The sequence below is a fragment of the Borostomias antarcticus genome (assembly GCF_949987555.1).
Source record: "Borostomias antarcticus genome assembly, chromosome: 12".
In the NCBI taxonomy this organism is placed as follows: Eukaryota; Metazoa; Chordata; class Actinopteri; order Stomiiformes; family Stomiidae; genus Borostomias; species Borostomias antarcticus.
In genome coordinates, this window is record NC_140245.1 from 22385481 (window position 1) to 22411659 (window position 26179).

Here is a 26179-nt window from a genome sequence, read left to right on the forward strand (position 1 = left end):
CTCGCCGAGAGTGAAGAATAGCCCAACTTTTGGAATTACGCTGCCCTCCTGACTCCCCAACGACCGGACTACTGACCGCAACGGATGACAAAAGAACACTGTCCACGTTCATCAGAATATCTCCTCCGAGTTTGGGAGAAACGTGATGGAAAGTCATGAGGATTCACAGACTTCACAAGTAGCCTAATAAGTGCTACACTAACGAGGACTCGGGTAGGAATAGCATATAACGTGTATGGGATATATTTTTGTGAAAACAGTCAATCGTGTGACCGTCTACAGAAACGCACGATAAACTTGTATTTAATGGAATTTCCACGTTTCTAGTGTCCTGAGCGGAGTATGAAAAGATCCAGTAATCCTCCATTTTCTTGGAGAGTTGTGAGAACTATCTCGGAATAAGGAATGCGAAGAAATGAACTGACCGAGGCGAAACATTCCCCAAAAAATCTGTTTTCCAACGAACTCACTTTACCATTTTTAAGAAGAAAGGACTGAGTTTGGGTGGGTTTTGCCGTCAGAGCGGACTGCAGTGCTTTGTGTAGAGAACTTTTACTCCTTTTTTTTCCAACTGAACAAACGCGGGGGCTGCTATCATGGCGGTGAGGAGAACCTGGGAGTGGATTTGGATAACGGGGTGCGCTTTGGTTTCTGTTGCCCTTATTCAGCCGTGCCTAAGTCAATACCATGGTGAGAAGGGTATATCAATACCAGAGCACGGTTTTTGTCAACCCATATCAATCCCCCTATGTACGGACATCGCATACAATCAGACAATCATGCCAAACCTCCTCGGTCACACGAACCAGGAGGACGCGGGGCTGGAAGTCCATCAGTTTTACCCGCTCGTCAAAGTGCAGTGTTCTATGGATCTCAAGTTCTTCCTGTGCTCCATGTACGCGCCCGTGTGCACGGTGCTCGAGCAGGCCATCCCGCCGTGCCGGTCACTCTGCGAGCGCGCGCGTCAGGGCTGCGAGGCGCTCATGAATAAATTCGGTTTCCAGTGGCCGGAGAGACTCCGCTGCGAGAACTTCCCCGTCCACGGCGCGGGGGAGATCTGTGTCGGTCAAAACACGTCCGACACGGACATACCGACCTCGGACCCTACCCCAAACCTGCCCGAGCTCATGACTCTGCCTCCGTTCATCGGCCGGCCCCATCAGCCCTTCTTCTGCCCGCTGCAGCTCCAGGTCCCATCCTACCTGAACTACCACTTCTTGGGCGTGAAGGACTGCGGCGCCCCCTGCGAGGCCACGAAGCCCAACGGACTCATGTATTTCCGCGAGGAGGAACTGAAGTTTGGTAAACTGTGGGTTGGCATCTGGTCTATTTTGTGTTGCGTCAGCACCCTGTTCACTGTTCTCACCTACCTGGTGGACATGAGGAGGTTCCGCTACCCCGAGCGGCCCATCATCTTCCTCTCGGGCTGCTACTTCATGGTGGCCGTGGCGTACACCGCCGGCTTCCTCCTGGAGGACAAAGTGGTGTGCATTGACAAGTTCAAGGACGACGGGTACAAGACGGTGGCCCAGGGTACGAAGAAGGAGGGCTGCACCATCCTCTTCATGATCCTCTACTTCTTCGGCATGGCCAGCTCCATCTGGTGGGTCATCCTGTCCCTCACCTGGTTCCTGTCGGCTGGTATGAAGTGGGGCCACGAGGCCATCGAGGCCAACTCCCAGTACTTCCACCTGGCGGCGTGGGCGGTGCCCGCGGTGAAGACCATCACCATCCTGGCCATGGGGCAGGTGGACGGGGACCTCCTGACGGGGGTGTGCTACGTTGGCATCTACAACGTGGACTCCCTCCGAGGCTTCGTCCTGGCGCCGCTCTTCGTCTACCTCTTCATCGGGACGTCCTTCCTCCTCGCCGGCTTCGTGTCGCTGTTCCGGATCAGAACCATCATGAAACACGACGGCACCAAGACGGAGAAGCTGGAGAAGCTGATGGTTCGTATCGGCGTGTTCAGCGTGCTCTACACCGTCCCCGCCACCATAGTCATCGCCTGCTACTTCTACGAGCAGGCCTTCCGGGAGCAGTGGGAGAAGACCTGGCACATCCAGACGTGCAAGCGCTTCGCCGTGCCGTGTCCGGCCGCCAACTTCGCCCCCATGACGCCGGACTTCACCGTGTTCATGATCAAGTACCTCATGACCATGATCGTGGGGATCACCTCCGGGTTCTGGATCTGGTCGGGGAAAACCTTGCAGTCGTGGCGCCGGTTCTACAAGCGCCTCAGCAACAACAACCAGGGCGAGACGACGGTATAGAACCTGGCGAGAGGACGAGGACAGTCGGAACTGCTGTGTTGATGTAACTGAGGACATCTCTGGACACGAGGACATTGAGCTGAACTCTTTTGAGAATGTCCCATCAGGCCGAGGAAGACAGTTTCCGAGCCTTCGGTCGTGACGGGGCGTAAACATGGCGCGTGACCTCGCTGGACGCGCTCGCCACAGAGACTTGTCCTCTTTCAAAGTGACTCAACCGGACCGTTGAGGACCACAGTGTGCTACGTCCTAGAGACCGTGTCCCCCACCACAGTGACAATGTCTTTCTTTTTACATAAACTGTCTTCATTTTTTATTTTTATCTTTGTATTGGAAGTGAGATTATCAAATGTTGGGAGAGGACAGGCTGTTGTAAAGTGATCCTAACTGGGTGTGGATGCCTTTGTATGTTTGTTTTTTTCTCTCTGTGCATTTCAAATGTAGGCCAATGTCAGATGTTTTTGAAGTGAGTTCTTTTTTCCACCAAACAATTGTATGTACATGTTTTTTCTCTACGTGCTGCTGATTGATTTGACAAGGACTAACGCAAGCATCCCAGAACAATCACATGGACCAGACTGCCTGAGTAATAAGACACTCAATATAGGGTCGTAATATGCTTGTGTAAAGTTGTACGAATTAGCAAATTGACTCATTTACAGGTCACATACTTTGTAAATATACACTCTTTCAAAAGAACATATGTATTTATAAGAAAATATAATCATGCTGTTTTTACCTGTTTTCAATGATATCTGGCTTGCCTTGTTCATGTACAGTTTCATGAAATAAAAAGGTACCGTTTCTAACTCGCAGTCTCCAGAGTCTCAATACTAGTTGCTTAGAAACCCTGACAATATTCAATCGTTTACAGCATATCATGTTCATCTCACCCTAAACTCACTGCTTGTCTTCTCACATACACATGGTATACCATCCCTTTAGCCTGGGGCTCTGGGCTTGTCTTCAGCCCCTATAGGTGTCAGGACAATACCCTTGTATTGCAGTAGGGAAGCTAGATATTGTCTTGGGCAAACAGAACAGCATGATACCTCCAATCTAAGCTGTTGCACAGAGAGGCAGTGTGAGATTTGACACTGGCTTAGCCACAGGAAGTCCCAGTGTGCCTCTAGACAGCTGATGTCTTTCTTACCTGAAGAAATGTGATCCCTTTTTTTGCAACTGCACTTTTCCTCTGCTGGCTCACCTCACCCCTCTTTGTTCTGGTCGTGTCCTAGAAGGGTGGAGAGAAACAAAGACGTTAGTTAGTGTCTTTATCTTTTGTGTGGAACTCGAGGAGGATCCACACCTCGACCAAAACCCGCCTCCATGCCAATTGTGCCCTGTGTCCTTGTGTTGCGTGACATTTGGTTAGGTCAGTATGGCATATTCAACATCTTTAATTTGATTTATATTCACCTCAAGTAATCCAAAAGTAATCGAATAGAGTACTGCTTCTGTTCATGAAGATCTCTCTATGATCAGAACATTTGTATTCATTTTAAAGACAGTAATTTTATCAAGAGTTTCAGTTGTGTGTAAATGATGTAGAATCAACATCCTGACGTCTAGCTCCTGGTCTTTATCTGTGTTTATCACCAGTGACAATACAGCTCTGTGCACACATAAAAACTAGAGCATCAAACTATTGAGTTTAGATAATGAACAGAGGACTTGCTTTCTTGAAAATAATATTGAGGGTTTCTGCATGTTTTCCTGTAGCCTGGCGTCGCCTGACCAATCACGTGAGGCCTGAGGATTCTACCCTCTTTCAGCGGCAGTCAAGACATTAAGTGGTTTACAGCATAATTCAATAAATCTAGAACATACTATAGCATAGACTTTGCAACACTAAGTTAACTTGGGGAAAAATCTGTCCAATTTTGGGTTAGTATCCCTTGTTGTATTGAACATTTCTGTCCAGTGATGTAACTGCTTGGGCTGGGTCAGCACCCTGAAAAGCAGCTTGAGAGATTGAGCGGTATTCCCCATGCCCCTGAATGATTTGATTCAGATATTTTGTACTCATCCTCTCCCTTTCTCCTCCTCTGCCTCTCTCCGTCTTTCCCTCCCTCTCTCTCTCTCTGTCTTTCTCTCCCTCTCCCTCTCGCCGTCTCTCTCTCTTTCTCCCCCTCTCCCTCTCTCCGTCTCTCTGTCTCTCTCTCTCTCACACACACCCTTCCCCCTCTCCTGGCTGGCCCACATCTGGTAGTGTTTTGCCACTGTGAGGTGTCCCAGGCTTGGAAATGTGATCCCCTCCAGGCCGGTCTTAACCCCGGCCCCGGACCCTGGGACTGACAAGAGGCTCTGTCTGCTGACCTGACCCTTCTCTCCCTCACCGTGCTGTTTCCTTTATCCTGTCTCTGGTCAATGCCTCTACTACCCCCCCCACCCCTCCCTCTACTACCCGCACCCCACCCCTCCCTCTCCTACCCCCACCCTCCCTCTACTACCCCCACCCTCTACTACCCCCACCCACCCCTCCCTCTACTACCCGCACCCCACCCTTCCCTCTACTACCCCCACCCTCCCTCTCCTACCCCCACCCACCCCTCCCTCTACTACCTCCACCCCTCCCTCTACTACCCCCACCCACCCCTCCCTCTACTACCCCCACCCTCCCTCTACTACCCCCACCCTCTACTACCCCCACCCTCCCTCTCCTACCCCCACCCACCTCTCCCTCTACTACCCCCACCCTCCCTCTACTAACCCCACCCCACCCTCTCCTACCCCCACCCACCCCTCCCTCTACTACCCCCACCCTCCCTCTACTACCTCCACCCCTCCCTCTACTACCCCCACCCTCCCTCTACTACCCCAACCCCACCCCACCCCTCCCTCTACTACCCCCACCCTCCCTCTACTACCCCCACCCCTCCCTCTCCTACCCCCACCCCTCCCTCTACTACCCCCACCCTCCCTCTACTACCCCCACCCCACCCCTCCCTTTCCTACCCCCACCCTCCCTTTACTACCCCCACCCTCCCTCTCCTACCCCCACCCCTCCCTCTACTACCCCCACCCCTCCCTCTCCTACCCCCACCCTCCCTCTCCTACCCCCACCCCACCCCTCCCTCTCCTACCCCCACCCCTCCCTCTACTACCCCCACCCCTCTCCTACCCCCCCCTCTCCCACCCCCCTCCCTCTACTACCCCCACCCCTCCCTCTCCTACCCCCTCCCTCTACTACCCCCACCCTCCCTCTCCTACCCCCCCACCCCCACCCCTCCGAGGGCCTCCATGAAATCAGACTCTTTCCAAATAAATATTCTCTCTGCTCTGCTTCCTTTAGCCTTCCACTGCCTCTCCCACTTGAACAATATCTGTTGTTTCAAATATATATTCTCCCATTGCGAAGTACATTGTGTGAAATGATAGTATTTCCTACCAGTTTGCATGTATTGCCATGAACACTATACCAACAATGTTGTTCAATTATATTTATATATATCTTATAAACGTGACAATGCATAGCACAGTCCAGATTGCACAAAACCTCGCATGCAGTCTGGAGATCACTGAAGTCATGTACAGTTGATGGAACACTCCTGAATGGAATAGTTGTGTGTGCGTGCGTGCACTAACAGTCATTTCCAATAGGCATGGGCGTGGGAGTGTGAATGCAAATTTACAAAACTGTGAACAAAGCGCCACCTGCTGGAGAAAAACTGTAACAGTCCCTCACTCGGCCCCCATTATTACTCCATGGTCGCCCTACATTGCCACAACACCGCCCCAACAAACAAACAAAAAAACAAACAAAAATATTATTTGGTGTCTTGATGATAATAGTGGAGAAAGCTGTCTAACACAGGACAGAGCATGCAGATAGAAAATGATGGAATTTGAGTTTTGTTTAAAAAATAATAATAATAATAATAAAATAACAACGCATAGGCCTACTTATTTAGGAGAAGGACATGCAAACGTGGTATTACGCATTCATCAATTCACCATTTTAGATTTTTTAAAAGAAAATCTTCCATACGCGCTTTCGACCGCATGACCTCTATTTGCTCGCGCGCCTCAAGGGCAGCTGATTCGGTGAGTCATCCGGCAGTCAGTATTTATTGAGAGTTGCAAAACATATTTTAGCTTCACTGTTGGAAAACAAAAGATCTCTTTCAAACGGTAGCAATGGTCTATATAGGCTAAAGGGCACTGCTGCTGAAAATGCTGACATACATTAAATCCAATACATTAACGCAGAGTAACGAATAGGGCTTCACGAGGCCTAAGCCGAGTCAGCGTTACGAAACAACAATTCAGATAGCAGGCTAGCCTACTTCTGACATAGCAAACATACACCCCCAAAGCAACATTAACATGTAACGTTAACATTGTGATGGAGCCTCGCCCCTCTTACGTTTAGATCTAATCGCACTAAAGCACTTTCAGAGACGTGGTTAAATGACCCCGAGACATTCCTGTCGCCGTGCTTAGAGAAAGTGGAAAAAAACAAGCTCCAAGTCTCTCTCCAAATTCTGCGTGAATGTTTTTTCAGTCTAACAGAGAACCGTTAAAGCTGCCAAAATGGAGTATCTATCTAATCTTGTCTCCAGTAATAGTCACAAGCCTCAGGTACTGTTCAATACATTGACTCTCCCGTGGTGCCATCGGCCACTCTCTCTCTCTATCTGTGAGAGCTTTCTTAAAATGTTTTATTGAAAAAAAATGTCTTCTCTAAGGCCAGCTGCTCCCACGCATGTTGCCCCGGGCGGTCAGGCGCTCTGCTGCTCTTCTGCCTGCTGTCCTGGATCAGTTTGAGCCAGTATCCGTCTCCTCACCAGTATCCCTCTCCTCACTATCTGCTGTCCTAGATCAGTTTGAGTCAGTGTCCCTCTCCTCACTATCTGATGTGGTTAAGAAATGACGGCCTTCAAACTGTCCCTCTGATAGCATTCCTACTCGTCTTCTTAAACATGTTTTTGGTACTGAGAGGTCCACTGTTCTTGCTCTCAAAAATACCATCCAGGGGGAGGAGGTTGAGATGGTGGACTCATCCAAGTTCCTGGGAGTGCAACTGAACAACAAACTGGACTGGACTGACAGTCTACAGGAGAGGACAGAGCAGACTGTTCTACCTCAGGAAAGGACAGAGCAGACTGTTCTACCTCAGGAGAGGACAGAGCACACTGTTCTACCTCAGGAAAGGACAGAGCAGACTGTTCTACCTCAGGAGAGGACAGATCAGACTGTTCTACCTCAGGAGAGGACAGATCAGACTGTTCTACCTCAGGAGAGGACAGAGCAGACTGTTCTACCTCAGGAGAGGACAGAGCAGACTGTTCTACCTCAGGAGAGGACAGAGCAGACTGTTCTACCTCAGGAGGCTCAGGTCCTTTGATGTGTGCAGCAGGCAGCTGAGGATGTTCTACCAGTCTGTGGTACCCAGCACACTGGTCTTTGCCGTGGCCTGCTGGATGGATGGATGGATGGGTGGAAGGATGGATGGAAGTATGAATGTATGTATGTATGTATAGTATTATTAGTCTATAATCTACAGTCTGGACACAGCCTATATGTGCACATATTCTATATTTTACACATGCCGTATGTATGGATGCATATACTCCTTATTTGTACTATGTACTGTATAATCTGTATTCTGCATTTCCAACCTTTTGCTGTGATTGCCAACTCCAATTTCCTACTAGGGGGATTATTAAAGTTCATATCTATAACGCCAGCCACCTGCAGAACTCTGTTCTATCAAGTTAGCCACCTGTAGAACTCTGTTCTATCACGCCAGCCACCTGTAGAACTCTGTATTGGTTCTCCCGTCGTACTGTGCGCTGTCACACTGTCGCCCCGGCCTCGGACAGAACCACAAGCTCAGACCCAGGAAAGGGTCTCGCACAGATCTCTGCCCATTAATGCATTTTGTTTTCAGTGATTAACCCATGTCAGGTGTGCTGTGTTCAAGAGTGCTGTTTGTAGTGGTCAGGTGAGCTGTGTTGAGGTCTCCCAGGCAGCTGATAAGACACCAGGAGGTGGCGTAGTCAGGCTGTTTGAAGGGCAGGGGCAGAAAGAAAAGGCAGGGGCAGAAAGAAAGGGCAGGGGCAGAAAGAAAGGGCAGGGGCAGAAAGAAAGGGCACCTTCTGCCCATCGGCAGCTGTGGCTCAGCAGGCAGCACTGGTCGTCCAACGGCTGTGTCCTGGGCAAGACACTGAACTCTAAATAACCAGTGAGCAGGCTAGCACCTTGCCTGGCAAATACCCCCCAACCCCGCCCAGAGTGCACCAGAGCCCCTGTGTTAGGGGTAGTAAGGACTGTGACTCACCTGCATCCCCACTAGGAATTTTAGCCCAATAAAATAAAGGCTGACCTATTTCCCTACACTCCTGGGCTGGATTGTGTTTGCTTGGCCTCCCACAGAGCGCTGGTTTATTACAATATCATTATTGGGCTCTGGAATCTGTCCTCTTCAGCATTTGCAACCAATATTCCTGCTGCAAAGGCAGCCTCTTAATGACAACCCTATCAATCAATCAATCAAAGCTTTATTTATATAGCGCATTTCATACCCAGAGGCAACACAATGCGCTTTACAGAGAACAAGGGAGGTGGGCAGACATCCCACCCCTACATATTCCAGAGGGAAGCAAAAAAACAGTAATCACCCGAGGGCCAGATAAGTGAGCTGTAAAAATTCTTCCCTGACCCCTCTCAACGAGGCGATCGAGCAAGCTCCTGGAGTATGTTTGTCTACCGGCTAAGAACATTTATAGAGCAATAAATAACATTAAATTACATTTTCAGAGTAAGAGAGGCTAATAACATCATAGGAGAGACATGGCAAAACATTGGTGTATGTCTGTGTGTGCATAAATGTGCCTGGGCCCAGATAGAGGCAGGGGTTTGGGTAGGGTGGGGGGTAGGAAAAGGATACGGACCCGGGTTAGGGTGAGGGGAAGGGGATCTGAGCCCAGGACTGGTGTATGTCAGTGTGTGTGTGAGTGTGCCTGGGTCCAGGTAGAGGCAGGGGTCAGGGGTAGGGTTGGGGTAGGAAGAGGATACGGACCCGGGGTAGGGTGAGGGGAAGGGGGTACTGGACCCAGGCCTAAGGCCGGAAGTGGACTGTTGTATGTCTGTGTGTGTGTGTGTGTGTGTGTGTTAACTAATTTGCTACGACATCTGCAGCAGATACAGGGGCATCCATCGGACTCAGGGTGGTCCATTGGCGACAGCGGGGCATCCACTGGACCTGGTTAGGAGATAGGAGGGAGAGAGAGAGGCACTAGGGAGAGGGGAGGCAGAACAGGGTTAGTAGCACACGGAGCCATATATAGAGCAATACATTACGTCAAACTACATTTTCAGAGCAAGAAAGGCTAAGAGCATCATGGGAGAGGTGTGGCAAACACTAATGTGTGTGTGTGCGTGCCTGGGCCCCGATAGAGGCAGGGGTTGGGGTAGGGTGGGGGGTAGGAAAAGGATACGGACCCGGGTTAGGGTGAGGGGAAGGGGATCTGAGCCCAGGACTGGTGTATGTCAGTGTGTGTGTGAGTGTGCCTGGGTCCAGGTAGAGGCAGGGGTCAGGGGTAGGGTTGGGGTAGGAAGAGGATACGGACCCGGGTTAGGGTGAGGGGTAGGGGTACTGGGCCCAGGCCTAAAGCCGGAAGTGGACTGTTGTATGTCTGTGTGTACGTGTGAGTGTGTTAACTAATTTGTTACGACATCTGCAGCAGACACAGGGGTATCTATCGGTCTCAGGGTGGTCTGCTGGTGACAGTGGGGCATCCACTGGACCTGGTTAGAAGATAGGAGGGAGAGAGAGAGGCACTAGGGAGAGGGGAGGCAGAGCAGGGTTAGTAGCACACAGAGCCATATATAGAGCAGTACATTACATCAAACTACATTTTTAGAGCAAGAAAGGATAAGAGCATCATGGGAGAGGTGTGGCAAACCCTGATGTGTGTCTGTGTGTGTGTGCGCTACTAACTTTGTATTAGGTTTCTTATTGTTATTGGGGTAATTACATACTGTTTGACCTTGATCTTCAGCCTCCATTCTTACAAGATAAAAACTTTTAATAGGCGGCACCTGTCCAACGCAATTAAGAGACTTCACCTGCCCAATGCGGTGTGATTGGCTAAAAACTTGCTGCCGATTGGTTGAGAACTTCTAACGACTACACCTCCATGATGTGGAGGACAGACAGAAATTGTAATCCCCAAGTCTCACCTGCCCCTCTGGGGCAAGGCAATAAGGACACTGGTCAAACGATGAGAGGAGCAACGTGTTGGTTTAACATTTTATTGGAAAAAAAAAAGAAAAAAAAGAAGAAAAAAAAGCTGAGTGATCATCCCATAATTTCAAACCATCTGCATCAACATTCCTCTATGGGCAGGAATCTACTGTGGTGACATTGCTTCTGATGAGGTTCTGAACCACAAGGGTGATTGGTTGGTAACAGAGGAGACCAGAGCCATGTAACTAGTACACAATGCATGACTCAGAAACACTAGCATCAGTCAAAGATGCAGGCTAAGATCAGACCAGTCAATCCCAGTTGATCTAAACATCTTGAAATTAAATGAACGAGTACAATGTAAAAATATTTAAATAAAGCCACCAAGAAAACATTTTGAATTACATACAAATACTGAATACAAAATATACAATTCTGAACACCCCTTGGACCCCTTAAGCTTTTTGGATTTGGCCATGTTGGATAGGAGGTGGAATATCACTGCATAATACAGATCTCTCATGTTGGATAGGAGGTGGAATATCACTGCATAATACAGATCTCTCATGTTTTGCAAGGGGTCACGTGAATTGGAAGTTTGGACTGAATGAGACGCTTTAATAAAGTTATTTCTATTAATTGTTCTTCTAATGTGTTCAATAATGCTGGGCTCACATTTCAGGATATTTACAATCCTAACTGATTTGGAAAACGGTTTGCATCACGCACACGAGGAGAATCTTAAAAGATGTTCTCTGGAATCTCAAACATGCACACAGAGTACGATTTGAAAATAACAGCTCATCACACACTACAGGGTGTTATCCCAATGAACCCCTCCCTCGCTGGTAAAGTAGTGACGTAATAATCTTAAACATGTTTGATATTATTGGGGCCGCCCCGATGGGTCTGAGAGTCAATTTGGAGGGTTAAGATTGGATCTGTAAACCCCTCACATTACAAGATCACCTGTGAGTCAGTGTGGAGGGTTAATATTGGATGTGTAAACCCCTCACATTACAAGATCACCTGTGCCGAACATCGGTACCGACCAACGTTCCAGACCAGATTTCTCCTCCGATTGTCGGGAGGGATAAATCGGCCCAAAAATCCTGTAATGTGAACCCGGCATAAGTTAGCTTGAGCAGTTTGATTTTTCAGGTATGTGTAGCTGTAAAGTGTTAATTCATCCAGTTGGAAAACGGTAAAAGCATACTTCAAATTCCTGAATTTAACTTGATTATTCATTTTGAATTAATTAATTCACAATTTTTTATGTGCTACTAACAATAGCAAAACATGTGTATTATATATTTGCATCGTCACTGACACAGAAACACATTCACAGCTAGCAACATTAATGTGGACAGGCAAAATTGGAAGAATTACTGCAGTCAAGCCTGCGGTATACTTGTTTTAAACTACGCGTATGCGTACAAAAGATGGCGACCATATGTGAAATCCACATACTTGGTAGTATTCAGAGCTTTATCTTGACTGCGTCATGGTAGTATTCAGAGCTATATCTGCAGCTCATCACTAGACTGCAGCTCCTCTATGAGCAGCACTGATGGGTAACGGGCCTCTGCAGATGGACACCAAAAGAGTTTATTTGATCCAGATGGTTTGAAAAAGAAAAAGAAAATACATAAAAAAATTCAAATAAAAAATGAAGATTTTTTTTTAATCATTCCAAAGCCCGCCGGTCTGTTCCTGATACACTTCAATGACGTCTTCATCCTCCATTCCAAGCTGAAAGGGGAAAAGTAGCATAACAGTTGTAAAGAGACACACAAGAGGAGTTGGGACCTCTCAAGTTTGATTTATAAATAATTATAAACACTCAATAATCAAGGAAAATCATATGGATTTAGGGAGCCTTATTAGGCTCGATGTGTTACTTAAAGGATAGGTAATACAGGGAAGGTGGGTTTGGGTACCTCCTTGGGTGTTTGGTGATCTGCGATTCTCTGTCCTTCAAAGAGAAACCTTAGAGAGTTCATAGGAACGCCCTGCAACAGATTCACAAAGCATGAATCATTTCTGAGCCACCACTGCCCATCATGTCACAACATTTAACACTGATTTCAAAACTATATAAACAATGTTGGTCAGGAAGATAAATGTACCTGTCTTTGACTATATGACTCTTTCAGCTTCTTTAGATGTGTCGTCATCTTCACTTTGAAGTGAATTTCGCTGTTATCCTGAGGGTAGAGAAAACGAGATTCACTCATCGGGACAGTTCCCATGCAGCTTACATTCAGATCAGAATCGCCATATTGTTTGCCGTTCCTGTCCAATCTACTCAGATCTCCACAAGAGGGTTAAGGGCTCAGAGGGTTAATTTTGGCCTGTGAAAAACAGCTATACATTTGCACTGGGATTGGGAAAAAGATAATTCTTTCACTTTTCCAACTCTTTTAAAGTAGCTTATAACTACTATTGTGATGGATGCACCCAATTCAAGCTTTTACCTGTCCAATAACCTTCAGTTTAATATACTCTCCATCCTTCTTCTCCCCGTCTTGGCTCGACGGTTTTGTCTCCTGTATCAAAACAAACAACCGTAGTCAGTCAAGTTTATTTATATAGCACATGTTCATACAAGCAAATGTAACACGGTGCTTTACAGAATAACACACGATTCTGTAAAGCACTATGTTACATTTGCTGTCCCATATCAAACCTCCACCATTACCAAGAAGAACCAAACAGAGGACATCAGATTTGCTACCCCGAGTACCACGGGAGGGCGGAGTTTTCGCCAGCAATACAAAACGGAAGGAGCAAAATTTTTAAGCGATCTAAAATATACAAAACGAGTAGACCCAATAGTTATGTAAAAATCAGAGCTAGCCTACAAACTCTCTTTCGTCTGTATTACACGTTGGGTGATTAACTTACATATAAACCAGATCTAATGATAACAGCATATCTCGCTATATTGTACGTTATGTGATGTTTGGTGAAATTGTTTAGCTAGTGAGATGCAGCAAACAGACTTAGCTAGCCAGTTTAAACAGCTAGCTAACCAGTAACGTTAGCCGTAACCGCTTCTGTAATGGCTAGCTTATAAACAATGTAGCTAGCTAGCTACTGTGCTAGCTAAACGAAAGTCAAACGATCACAGAGGAGCACCAGTTTCAGCTAGCTAGCACTCTTTGTTGGTCGAGACTATTGGTCTCTCCCACCGAAGAGTCTCTCTCTACGCCCCACATCCAGCTATACTGCAGTGATGCACTGAAGAGATGGAGCAGTTTAGCCACACTCGCTAGCGCTAGCTAGTACTCGGCCCAATTGCACCACAAACTTGAATCAGTCTAGTTTGCCATCTTTCGCTGACAGTAATACATCGATCATATCAAAACAGATCCTTACCGTATCTGACATGGTATTTCGGGTATTGGGACTCTTTAATCAATAGCCAACGTTTGTTGCGATGTAAACACTGACTCGGGTCTCCCTTCTGTTGTGAGAAAACCACACCGACCCCGACCGGAAGTATCACACATTTCGTCTCGCATCATTTTCCAAAGTAAGAGTCCTCATTAATTGTGTGTTATCATATATTCTTTGTTTTGTCCCAAAGATATGTGTCAAGAAGACGCATGATTAATACATGTCAATGGTTCAGACGTGATCAAGTGATAACGTTAACCAGATATCAATTTAAAGTAAGGGATTTGTTTGGCTCTGGTCCAGGCGTTAGTGAGGCAGCTCTCACTTATGCGTGACCACATCCTAGGGCCTATTGGCTTTGCAGTTGTGGTTTCCGGTGTAAGCGGATAGTGATCCCCCTGTCCAAAAACAAGCCTACCCATAAACCTGCAATACGATGCGGCAAGAACGTCTTCTGGAATAGGCTATTTCGTTTGGTATGTGCATGTTTTATTCTAATTCGTAGCCACTGGCGAGACTAGCCTGCTCGATTCGGCATTTGTGTGACAGGATACCAGCGGGCACTAGACCGGAAACCAAGCGAATACAAACCATGCTCCTCCCGAGGAGAGCCTGGTGACGCGAGGCTAATGCATGTCTACTCACTAGCTAGATATAATATACATTTATTTCGTTACTCAACGAAGTGAAGACGGTTTTCGAACCCCAAAAGCATTTTCTCCAATGTAGCTTTACTTCTTGTCCCCCAAAAGCACTTTTTGCACTTATATAGTAGCCTGGTAAACCGGATAGCACATACACATAAACAGTATGTCCTTAGTGTTCTTCTACATTTTCCGGGCGGGTCGACACTCGCCACTTACTCACTACTGCCACCTACAATGGGAGGTAGCCATTGCAGCGAATGCAGTTATGACAAATCGACTCCTGGACCAGAGCTGGGTTTGTCATAATGTGATCCAATTATCCATCATTTCTTCCCTGAGTGCACTTGCAATAAATGCTCTCATATCAATGATTATGCTTTGACCCATTGGAATGGACACTGCAGTCTCTCATTCCCGGTATTAGGTTATTCTTTGATGTGTTCTCCTCTCTCACTTTCACACACACGCAAACAGTCACATCTTCTAATGATAGTAAATAGTAGACCCGAGTACAGAGCTTGATAGACATGAATGATAATATCCAAAGATGAGCACACATTTTGACGTCGGAATGCCACAAATGAGATGCACACATTTCTCTGACATCACAGGACGCGTGTTGTTGTTGGACAAATCCAACAAGACTGCTGTTCTGGGGGTAACGTTAGCCAGCTAGCTAGCAGCAATAGTAACGTTAGCCAGCTTGCTGACTGTTAGAGAGGAACATTTGCTCGTCGCGGAACAAACCAGACGTCCCGGGTGCGAATTCGGTTTTTTATGTGCGAAATAGAATGAGTCATATCGTTGACAATTTGAAAGGATCTTGCAGGAACGTGATTAATCTTTGGGCCTGAGTATCGGGGCCCGGGACTCCAGTAAAGTTGGAAGCGGACTCTAAACTTCTACTTCCTCAAAGAGGACTGTGAGCAAGGCCCGGGGCTCCACTGGCCCTGTGGATGAGGAAGTAAAAGAATCAAACCCACCCAGGTAAAATAAACATTTCATTTGATAGTGAAACCCCTAGGGTTTAGCAACCTGCACGTACACGACCTAAGTGACTGCGTTGGACGACGTTTGTTTGTGGCTAACGTTAGCTGGAATAGCTCAACTTTACACTACCAGTACCAACAGACAGCGTTAGCTAGCATGCACACCAGCTAGCCGATAGCTAGCTAACTTGACAGACACAACTTGCTTGACTGAATTCATAAATCACAGATTTATGACGATAAAGTGCAACGGTGTACTAGTTACCTGCCAACTATCAAGTATCTAGCAACTGTTAGCTTAGAGACTGGTCGAGTCACGAAAATAAGCAAGGCTAGCTATCTTGAATGGATGGATTGGATTCGGGAGATATGTAGCTAGTGCAAGCTAGCTAAAGTCAGCTTGCTAGCATGCTAGCTGTCATTTTCATAATCTGAGGACGCAAAGCATTAATCTGGCAGTTAACGCATAACTGTTAAGCATACATTAGGACATAGTTTGAGAGGGTTCTTTCTAGCTAGGCAGGTAATTGCATGTGATTGATGAAAGTATGCACGAAGTACAAACAACATTCACTTGAAGACCCAGACAGTTGGCAGTTGGCAGGTTAAAAAATAAAGTGAATTTATCTAGCTAGCAATACATAGTTAGTGTTAGTCTGAATAGTCCTAAACTCTAGAATACGTTTGGCAGATCGCATTCAACAGTTACATGATCGACATCAACACTTGGATAGCAATCAATTAACATGTAAACAAAGGTGACATGTGATTTGAGGAGTATACAGCATTAGATGCTTACTACTCACAGCCAAGCTAAGAGAAGACAGGGCTATAAATGGCTGCTAGGGTATTTTTGCAGTCGTCATTAACCTATGATCCTCTGTTGTCACAGGAGATTGGAGCCCCTTTGATGGGAGAATCCTCTTTCCTGGACTCTTGGGTGAATCAAAGTGCCATGATGATGGGTAGATATGTCTTTTATTGCCTTCTTTTCTACACATATGAAAGCTTCCATTATGTTTTATCCCCCAAGTTGATACTGTGAATGTCTTTGAGTGTTATTGGAGTGTTCTGTCTGAGTGGGCCTTTTCTGCCCTGGACAGATGAGCAGGAGGCACTGAACTCCATCATGCAGGATCTGGCCGAACTTCACCGCTCCAGTCGCCCGGCCATGTCTCTGTCTGACCTGGGGAAACCCAAGGCCTCCTCCCCCAAGAACCAGGTGTGGCTCTGCACAAACACCCTAGTACTCCATGTGTTAAGTGTTAGAAATGAAAAGTCAAGGTAATCGTCTCAGTACTATCAAAGGAAGCCCTTTCCTCTTCCAGTTCTCCTCATCAACTAAAGTTTGAAATGGGTTGTTCATGACCGTTTCAATACAGAACCTGTGCTTGTGTGTGTCTGTCTTGCAGAACGACGTACGAGTCAAGTTCGAGTTCAAAGGGGAGAAGCGGTGAGAAATGTGATACATTCATTTCAATAGATGCTTCTTGTTTTATTGACTGAACTGAAATGGGTTCAAAGAATCCTGCAAACTGCCAGGAAGTTTTACTATGCTCACATTTCACTTGACATCAAAATGGCATCTCTCCAGTAAGAACCATTCAAGGGTTCTCGTTTCCCAGTGTGTTTTGCAACCACAGATAACTGAATTAACACCACCAACGAATCGCATGAATGCTAGCGACATTCAGTCAAGTAAATGGAGCTTTGTTAAAAATAAATGTGTGGCCTGTGCAATTTAGCTGGATTCCCCAAATAAAATAAAATAAAAATACCAGAAATGTTCCTGCTGATTCTATGGTATTTCCATTTTCTTCCAGGATCTTGCAGTTTTCTCGCCCCGTTAAGCTGGATGACCTGGGATTCAAGGCTAAGGTGGCTTTCGGCCAATCAATGGACCTTCATTACACCAACAATGAGGTAGCGGTCAAAACATCACCTGTTACTGCTCTGACGGAGCGCAATACATTTCTAAAACCTTCTAAATTGTCATATTTTTGTCTTTCACTTTGTGAGGGGGAGAAATCCTCTCTCAAATTCTGTTGTCCTTTTACTCTGCTTACCTGTCTGTTTCTCCCACGTCAGTTGGTCATTCCCCTGACCACTCAGGATGACCTAGACAAGGCGGTGGAGCTGCTAGATCGCAGTGTCCACATGAAGAGCCTGAAGATCCTTCTGGTGCTCCAGGCCATCTCTCAGGTCTGGACTCAGCACATCATAGAGATAATAAAGTTCCCTGACCACAGTAGTGCCCCACACTGCTTTAGAGACAGTCCATGACTGCATAGCTCGCATAGACAATGTTGGATATCACATAGATTGAAAACATGCTTGTTGTAAGCCTGATTCTGATATATGAACTTCCCCATCTACAGACTTCTCCATCTAGCATGGATCTGCTACCATCCCACGAAGTCCTGGACAACACAGCCTTCAGATGCACAGACAAGAAGAGCATGCTGGCTTTGATAGGTTGGACATTTACATTGGATTCCTCTCCCTCCTTGTGCTGATCAACGGCTTTGACTCAGGAAATCTTCAAAACACCTCTGCGCTTTTAACACTACTAGTTAAGCCCCACTGAGATGCACTGTGTTGTCCTCCTGAGTCCTCATCCACCATAGATCAGTTAGCAGCACACCAGGGCAGGTGTGTGGACAGGGTTAGTTATCAGACCTGGGTCTGTTATTATTGATTATTGAGTAATTATTTCATTACTCATCTGTGCTTGATTGTTCTTTTCTAGCACAATGGAACCAATAAGTGATTCCCCAAAATGCAAAACCCCACCACCAGACTCGAACACTAAAGTTATTGAAAGGATTTCAGATAGTATTTGGATCCAGGTCTGGTATTTGAATCAGATCAGATAGTATTTGGACCCAGGTCTGGTATTTGAATCAGATCAGATAGTATTTGGACCCAGGTCTGGTATTTGAATCAGATCAGATAGCATTTGGACCCAGGTCTGGTATTTGTATCAGATCAGATAGCATTTGGACCCAGGTCTGGTATTTGAATCAGATCAGATAGTATTTGGATCCAGGATTGGTATTTGAATCAGATCAGATAGTATTTGGATCCAGGTCTGGTATTTGAATCAGATCAGATAGTATTTGGACCCAGGTCTGATATTTGAATCAGATCAGATAGTATTTGGACCCAGGTCTGGTATTTGAATCAGATCAGATAGTATTTGGACCCAGGTCTGGTATTTGAATCAGATCAGATAGTATTTGGACCCAGGTCTGGTATTTGAATCAGATCAGATAGTATTTGGACCCAGGTCTGGTATTTGAATCAGATCAGATAGTATTTGGACCCAGGTCTGGTAGCAGTGGAAGCCATTTCCCCTCCTTGCTGTGTTCCCTGCAGGGTCCCACTCCACCGACCGCAGCTCCCCTCCTCCAGGCTACATTCCCGACGCCATCCAGCAGGTGGGGACAAACGGCTCCTTCACCAGCATCTACAGCGAGGGCGAGTTCATTCCAGAGAGGATGGACCAGGTAACCCAGTCAACTAAGGACATACTGTTGTGTTATCAGGGTATCTGCATAATCAGGATATACAGTTAGACCCGGAGATATTTGGACAGTGACACAATTTTCAATGTTTTGTCCCTGTATGCTACCACAGTGGATCTGAAATAAAATAATCAAAATGCAATTGAAGAGCAGACTTTCAGCTTCAATATGAAGTTATTTACATTAAAATTGGAGGAAGGGTTCTTCAATTGCATTTCGATTATTTCATTTCAAATCCATTGGATTTGGGCCAAAACAATTGTGTCACTGTCCAAATATTTCCAGGCCTAACTATATTGTTGTCAGCATACGTTTACAGGGTATGTGTATTTGTATAAGGTCAAAAAACAAAACAAATTGATTGAGATCCAGGCCAATGGACTTAACGACTATATACTAGTCCTACTGTCAATATAATAAGACAAAAGCAGAGCGGATAAACCCCCTCTCTCCCTTTCATAGCCCCTCGACCCTCTGTCCATGAGCAGTCCAGAGAACTCTGCTTCGGGGAGTTGCCCCTCGCTGGACAGTCCACTGGACAGGTGAGCCTTACCAGGAAAACAAAGGGTCAACCAGCTACCACAGATGGTCTGTTTTAACCCTGGCCTTTTTCCCTTGCAGTGATAATTATCCCAAGTCCCGCATGCCCAGAGCACAAAGCTACCCAGACAATCACCAGGACTTCACAGGTAAACCGCTGCCACCGTTACTGTTGTGTACTAGTATTGGCGTTGTGTAAGGATGTTGTTGGCTAATGTCTTGTCTTTTTCACGATCGTCATCCTCCTTCCCATCCCCCCCCCCCACCTTGGCAGAGTACGACCTCCCGGTTTTCGAGAAGTGTGGAAAGGGGGGAACGTACCCGCGCCGATACCACGTCCCCTTTGGCTTCCAGGACTACAGCGACGGTGAGGAGGCCACACCCCCCCAGCCGCTGAGCTTCGGACCCCGAGTCGTATAGCTGTCCCCAAACCATGTCATCTCACCTCTTTACAGGCCGCAAGACGTTCCCCCGCGCGCGGCGCACGCAGGTCCACGGCTTCCGCTCGCCGGTCAGTTTCAGCCCCACGGATCAGTCCCCCAGCAGCGGCAGCGCCAGCAGCATCTTCACCCCCGAGCTGGAGGAGCCGGGCCGCCGGCGCCGCGGCAGCGACATCGAGGCCACGCCCACACTCTCCGTCATGGACATCAGCCCCCCCAGCCGATGTGAGTCAGGGGGGGAGGGGGAGGGAGGAGCTTGGCAACGGTTGGGAGGGGATGGGAGAAAGAGGGGGAGGAGGCTAAGAGACAGCTGTGTTATCTTTGGGTTAAGTGATAAAGAGACAAATATTTCAGTTATGTTTTATTATTGGGCATAAAATAGTTGATGGAAAAGAAAAAAGTATTAAGCATGCTTGTTGAAAATGTTCTTTCAGAAATTTACCTAGCTTTTTCTAAATTTTATATACTTTAATGTTATAGGCAAACATACAGTATAACAACAAGACAGAACAGTTGGTTATCCATGCATTCTCACATACAAATTATGTTGATGACAACATAAATCAGCAGATATCAACCATGAGAAACGTACCTAGCTTTGTCTTTTTTTCCTCCCTTAAATACTTTGTCCAGCTCCTCGTGCGCCAACCAACTGGCGCCTGGGCAAGCTGCTGGGTCAGGGGGCGTTCGGACGGGTGTTCCTGTGCTACGACGCTGACACCGGACGAGAACTGGCCGTCAAACAGGTCCAGTTTGACCCGGACAGTCCAGAGACGAGCAAGGTGAGATGACGGCGAGTCCCACGTGACCGATGGCTGTGGTGGCGTTGTGTTGATGTTGTGCTCCCTGCTGGGTCTCGTCCTCAGGAGGTGAGCGCTCTGGAGTGTGAGATCCAGCTGCTGAAGAACCTGTGCCACGAGCGCATCGTCCAGTACTACGGCTGCCTCCGAGACTCCAACGAGAGGACGCTGTCCATCTTCATGGAGTACATGCCGGGGGTGAGTGGCTATAGAGGCGCCACACACTCTAGCTTGGTGACTCCGACACCAGACGGGGTTGCGCCGAAATTAAACTAACCACCCTCGGGAGTGACGGCCCAATAGGCCACTCCCCCTGTGGGATCCGGCGAGACCAGGGACCGAACCTCGGTACCCGGTGGACAGCTGCACCAGACCTCCACACCACCGCGGGCCCTCACCCCCACTACACACAGGTGTTTACCAGCTGTGCATGGCTTGTTTCTCGTTGTCTCCAGGGCTCCATCAAGGACCAGCTGAAGTCGTACGGAGCGCTGACCGAAAACGTGACGCGCAGATACACCCGTCAGATCCTGGAGGGCGTGTCCTACCTGCACAGCAACATGATCGTCCACAGGGACATCAAAGGTCAGACTGCTCATGTGCACTAGGAGACGTCCAGGAAGGGACACTAAGAGGGTAGAGAAGCGATGTGTCCAGAGAGTTCTGGGTAATGTAGTCGGTAGAGTTTGCTTGGCCACACCTCACCACCTCCTCCCTCTTCCTGTCCAGGGGCCAACATCCTGAGGGACTCTGTGGGCAACGTGAAGCTGGGGGACTTTGGGGCGAGCCGACGGCTGCAGACCATCTGCCTGTCGGGAACAGGCATCAAGTCGGTGACCGGCACCCCCTACTGGATGAGCCCGGAAGTGATCAGCGGAGAGGGCTACGGCAGGAAAGCCGACATATGGTGAGACAGAACCACGGGAGCCAAGGCTGCGTTCTAATCACCTTGTCTCTGTCTTCTCTGCCCGACGACAGATAGGGAACCGTTAACGGGTTCTGTCTTGTAGAGTTCTGAGATCAGGAAGGGAATGAGATGAGGCTTGTGGCGCTAACCTCCCCGTCTTGTCCACAGGAGCGTGGGATGCACAGTGGTGGAGATGCTGACGCAGCGTCCGCCCTGGGCCGAGTTCGAAGCCATGGCCGCCATCTTTAAGATCGCCACCCAGCCCACCAACCCCGTGCTGCCGGTCCACGTGTCGGACCAAGGCCGCGACTTCCTCAAGCGCATCTTTGTGGACAGCAAGCAGAGGCCGTCGGCCGACGAGCTACTGAGGCACTTCTTTGTTCATTAGCCCCGCCCACTCCCACCCCCGAACTGCCAGAGACGGCCTTACCGATTGGCTCTCTCTGCCTCTGACCCGCCCACTCCAGCCTCACGCATACTCCTCATTGGACCACAGGAAGACGTTGTGGGGAATCTGTTGGCTGGAGGAGGGAGCTGGTTGTTGAGGAGTCTCTGTTTCTCTGAGACGGTCATGGAGGACGTTCACTTATCTAGACAAAGTTGCACCTTAATTTCACAATGGGGTAAGTGCCCAGAAACGATGAACAGAACTCCTTTGAAATGTTTGTCTTTTTTTATGTTTGTATGGCATCTCCTTCTAATGTCCGAGTGTAAGTGTGTGTTCTGGACCTTGATGGGAGACAGATCGGGAAGTGACCTGAAACGGCCCCCTGACCCCTGACCCCGACCCAGAATGTACCGCCAAACCCAGAACCCAGAGCACCGGGCTTTGGGAACAAACGCTGCTATAGAACACCCCCACCAGAACACAGTGTTGCGGAGAACGCGCGCACACACACACACACTTCTCACAATTCTGCCCACATATCTGACCCCCCACGACCCCCTCTGCCAACACAGAAGGTAGTCCCCAGACCACACAGTTCCTTACTGTAGAGTTGAACCCCGATGCTGAAAATGGAACTGTTGCCAGGAGTTTAGTCGATCCTCCAACTAGTGCATCTGTCTGTCTGTCTGTCTGTCTGCTGAGGTCTGTCAGGTTGTCTGTCCCCCCTCCTGTCCCCTAAACCCCTGTCTTTGCCGTGTGCCTTTTCAACAGTGTCGAAAAAAACCTGTCCTGAGTTTGCAAACTTCAGAAGTCGTTCGGTACGCATTCTTCTGTTAGATGGTCGTGACGGTACGTTATACGGTCGTGACGGTACGTTAGATGGTCGTGACGGTACGTTAGACGGTCGTGACGGTACGTTAGACGGTCGTGACGGTACGTTAGACGGTCCTCACGGTACGTTAGACGGTCGTGACGGTACGTTAGACGGTCCTCACGGTACGTTAGACGGTCCTGACGGTACGTTAGACGGTCCTGACCCTACGTTAGACGGTCGTGACGGTACGTTAGACGGTCCTGACCCTACGTTAGACGGTCCTGACCCTACGTTAGACGGTCCTGACCCTACGTTAGACGGTCCTGACGGTACGTTAGACGGTCCTGACGGTACGTTAGACGGTCCTGACCCTACGTTAGACGGTCCTGACCCTACGTTAGACGGTCCTGACCCTACGTTAGACGGTCCTGACCCTACGTTAGACGGTCCTGACGGTACGTTAGACGGTCCTGACGGTACGTTAGACGGTCCTGACCCTACGTTAGACGGTCCTGACCCTACGTTAGACGGTCCTGACGGTACGTTAGACGGTCCTGACCCTACGTTAGACGGTCCTGACCCTACGTTAGACGGTCCTGACCCTACGTTAGACGGTCCTGACGGTACGTTAGACGGTACCGGTCACGTCTTGTTGTTCTGTGTTCAGCTGGTAGAGCAGAACTGGACCTCCTCCTCTCTGTCTCAGCTGGTAGAGCAGAACTGGACCTCCTCCTCTGTGTCTCAGCTGGTAGAGCAGAACTGGACCTCCTCCTCTGTCTCAGCTGGTAGAGCAGAACTGGACCTCCTCCTCTGTCTCAGCTGGTAGAGCAGAACTGGACCTCCTCTGTGTCTCAGTTGCTCTGTTCGGCCGCCTTCAACTCTGTAGTCTCCAGTCAAACTGGTCTGAGTCCAGCTCCAACACTGGACACTGCCCTCTCCTCACTGAGGCCACAGGCCTCCGACTGGTCCCAGGTCAGCTCATTTACACACAGTATCAGAACACACCAAAGCATCCTAACCTTAACTGGGTATGGGTCTCAAACCATCACAGTGGAAAGAAGGTCTTTCATTGGTCCTCCCATGCAGGCTGCCTGAGCTCTGATTGGTTGGGACCCTGATTGATCCCATGATCTGTAGAGTCAGAGTGGAGAATTGCACATCAGTGATTATTGTTCTGGGCGCATAGTCAGGGGCTTTAAGCTCCTCTGCATCACACAAAAACACCGACTTTACTTAGTAAAGAATAAAGACTTTGCTTAGTAAATCAGGTATGAGGGGAAAAAATGTAAAGGCATAGATACTTGTATGTAAAGCTAAGAAAATACCCATTTTGATTAGGCTATACAAATGTTTTCCTTCCCTTTTTGCATTAACCTTCATCCATAAAACGTCTGGACACATCATTGCTCATACTGTACGCTTTTTGTTTTAGTTTTTCTGCACTCTGCATTAGTTTACAATCTAGATTAAGATGCCACTGCACTGAGCAGCCCTATGCAGTAACACCCAGCGGCCCCAGTCTGTCCCCCCCCCACCCCGGTGTCAACGACTGTCCCTCTCTGCCCGGTGACCTGCCCACGCGTCGGTCCAGACCCTGTATTGTAGTAACGTGTTCTATTATGTCTCGTTCCCGATGCTCCTCCCACACACACACTCCTCTAATCGGCACACACACTCGGTGAAGAACACACACACACAGGAGCCGGTGGTACACACCGGGAGAGGGTACAGCTGTAACATGGCTCGTCCAGTGAGGTTAGGCCTACGTAAAGCACTTGTATGAGAATACGTTTTATTATATTGCTGTCCGTTTCTCTCTCTACCCCTGAACGACCGTTTTAAAAGTTGTTAATATGATTGGCGTTGTCAGATCTGTTGTACCTGATTAATTCGGTAAGGTCCTGTTGGAAGTTGCTCTGTTAGTTCCGAGGCTGGGTGTAGCTAATGTAGACTGTCGTTGTGACTTGGACTCCAGGTGGTGTAGTCACTGCCTGAAGCTAACATGGGCTAGCGCAGTAGGGCTATCTACAAGCTAGCATAGGTGTGTTCAGTAGGGCTATCTACAAGCTAGCATAGGTGTGTTCAGTAGGGCCTGTGGTGCTCAGTATGACGTCTTGTAAGCTGGGTAGGTTCAGTGTAAACTGTTAGTTAGCTTTTACCGTAGGTACTGTATATTCCTGGCAACACTTGAGTTCGTCAGTGTGTTAACTCCAGTCAAAGCTTGCCATGTGCCTGGCTCTCGGCCTATGCCTGGCTCTGCCCTGGGTCTAGCTCTGACCTGGGCCTGGCTCTGACCTGGGCCTGGCTCTGCCCTGGGTCTAGCTCTGACCTGGGCCTGGCTCTGACCTGGGCCTGGCTCTGCCCTGGGTCTAGCTCTGACCTGGGCCTGGCTCTGACCTGGGCCTGGCTCTGCCCTGGGTCTAGCTCTGACCTGGGCCTGGCTCTGACCTGGGTCTGGCTCTGACCTGGGCCTGGCTCTGACCTGGGCCTGACCTGGGCCTGGCTCTGACCTGGGTCTGGCTCTGACCTGGGCCTGGCTCTGCCCTGGGCCTGGCTCTGCCCTGGGCCTGGCTCTGCCCTGGGTCTGGCTCTGCCCTGGGTCTGGCTCTGACCTGGGCCTGGCTCTGCCCTGGGTCTAGCTCTGCCCTGGGCCTGGCTCTGACCTGGGCCTGGCTCTGCCCTGGGCCTGGCTCTGACCTGGGCCTGACCTGGGCCTGGCTCTGCCCTGGGTCTGGCTCTGACCTGGGTCTGGCTCTGACCTGGCTCTGACCTGGGCCTGGTTCTGACCTGGCTCTGACCTGGGCCTGGCTCTGACCTGGCTCTGACCTGGGCCTGGCTCTCGGCCTGTGCTCGTGGTTCTGCACCGGGCGCTGCCCACGACTGCTGTTCCCCATCAGACTGATATGGGTCTACTGTACTCTACTGTGCTGATCCCCACTAGATAGAGGACTGATATGGGTCTACTGTACTCTACTGTGCTGATCCCCACTAGCTAGAGGACTGATATGGGTCTGCTGTACTCTACTGTGCTGATCCCCACTAGATAGAGGACTGATATGGGTCTACTGTACTCTACTGTGCTGATCCCCACTAGATACAGGACTGATATGGGTCTACTGTACTCTACTGCCGTCTGTTGTCCAGCTGGTCTCCAAGCATTAAGAGCACCTCCATGTTCCTGCCTCTCTAGGCTTGGTCTCTGGTACAAGCCAGACAGCTGAGTCATCTATGGACACTGGGATCCCCCTTGTATGTTTT

At 48.6% G+C, this 26179-nt stretch overlaps 3 protein-coding genes across 3 annotated transcripts; 2 read left to right on the plus strand and 1 right to left on the minus strand.

The window, feature by feature from the left end:
* Positions 1–596: 596 nt before the first annotated feature.
* Positions 597–2497, plus strand: fzd7b (frizzled class receptor 7b; the record flags this gene model as incomplete). The annotated part of the gene is made up of 1 exon (XM_084446617.1): positions 597–2497. The coding sequence occupies one exon, from the start codon at positions 597–599 to the stop codon at positions 2268–2270; it is 1674 nt and encodes a 557-aa protein (XP_084302743.1). The 3' UTR covers positions 2271–2497.
* An 8079-nt stretch (positions 2498–10576) lies between these two features.
* Positions 10577–13972, minus strand: sumo1 (small ubiquitin like modifier 1). The gene is made up of 5 exons (XM_084446673.1): positions 13849–13972; positions 12945–13016; positions 12597–12674; positions 12408–12479; positions 10577–12219 (listed from the first exon to the last, which is right to left on the minus strand). The coding sequence occupies exons 1-5, from the start codon at positions 13858–13860 to the stop codon at positions 12151–12153; spliced, it is 303 nt and encodes a 100-aa protein (XP_084302799.1). The 5' UTR covers positions 13861–13972; the 3' UTR covers positions 10577–12150.
* Positions 13973–15189: 1217 nt separating this feature from the next.
* map3k2 (mitogen-activated protein kinase kinase kinase 2) lies at positions 15190–23144 on the plus strand. The gene is made up of 17 exons (XM_084446666.1): positions 15190–15503; positions 16398–16470; positions 16609–16727; positions 16918–16958; positions 17329–17428; positions 17594–17707; positions 17884–17980; positions 18884–19014; positions 19495–19574; positions 19654–19721; positions 19847–19939; positions 20028–20237; positions 20646–20794; positions 20879–21010; positions 21268–21397; positions 21542–21719; positions 21888–23144. Exons 2-17 carry the CDS (start codon positions 16416–16418, stop codon positions 22105–22107), a joined length of 1917 nt encoding a protein of 638 aa, XP_084302792.1. The 5' UTR covers positions 15190–15503; positions 16398–16415; the 3' UTR covers positions 22108–23144.
* Positions 23145–26179: the final 3035 nt, after the last annotated feature.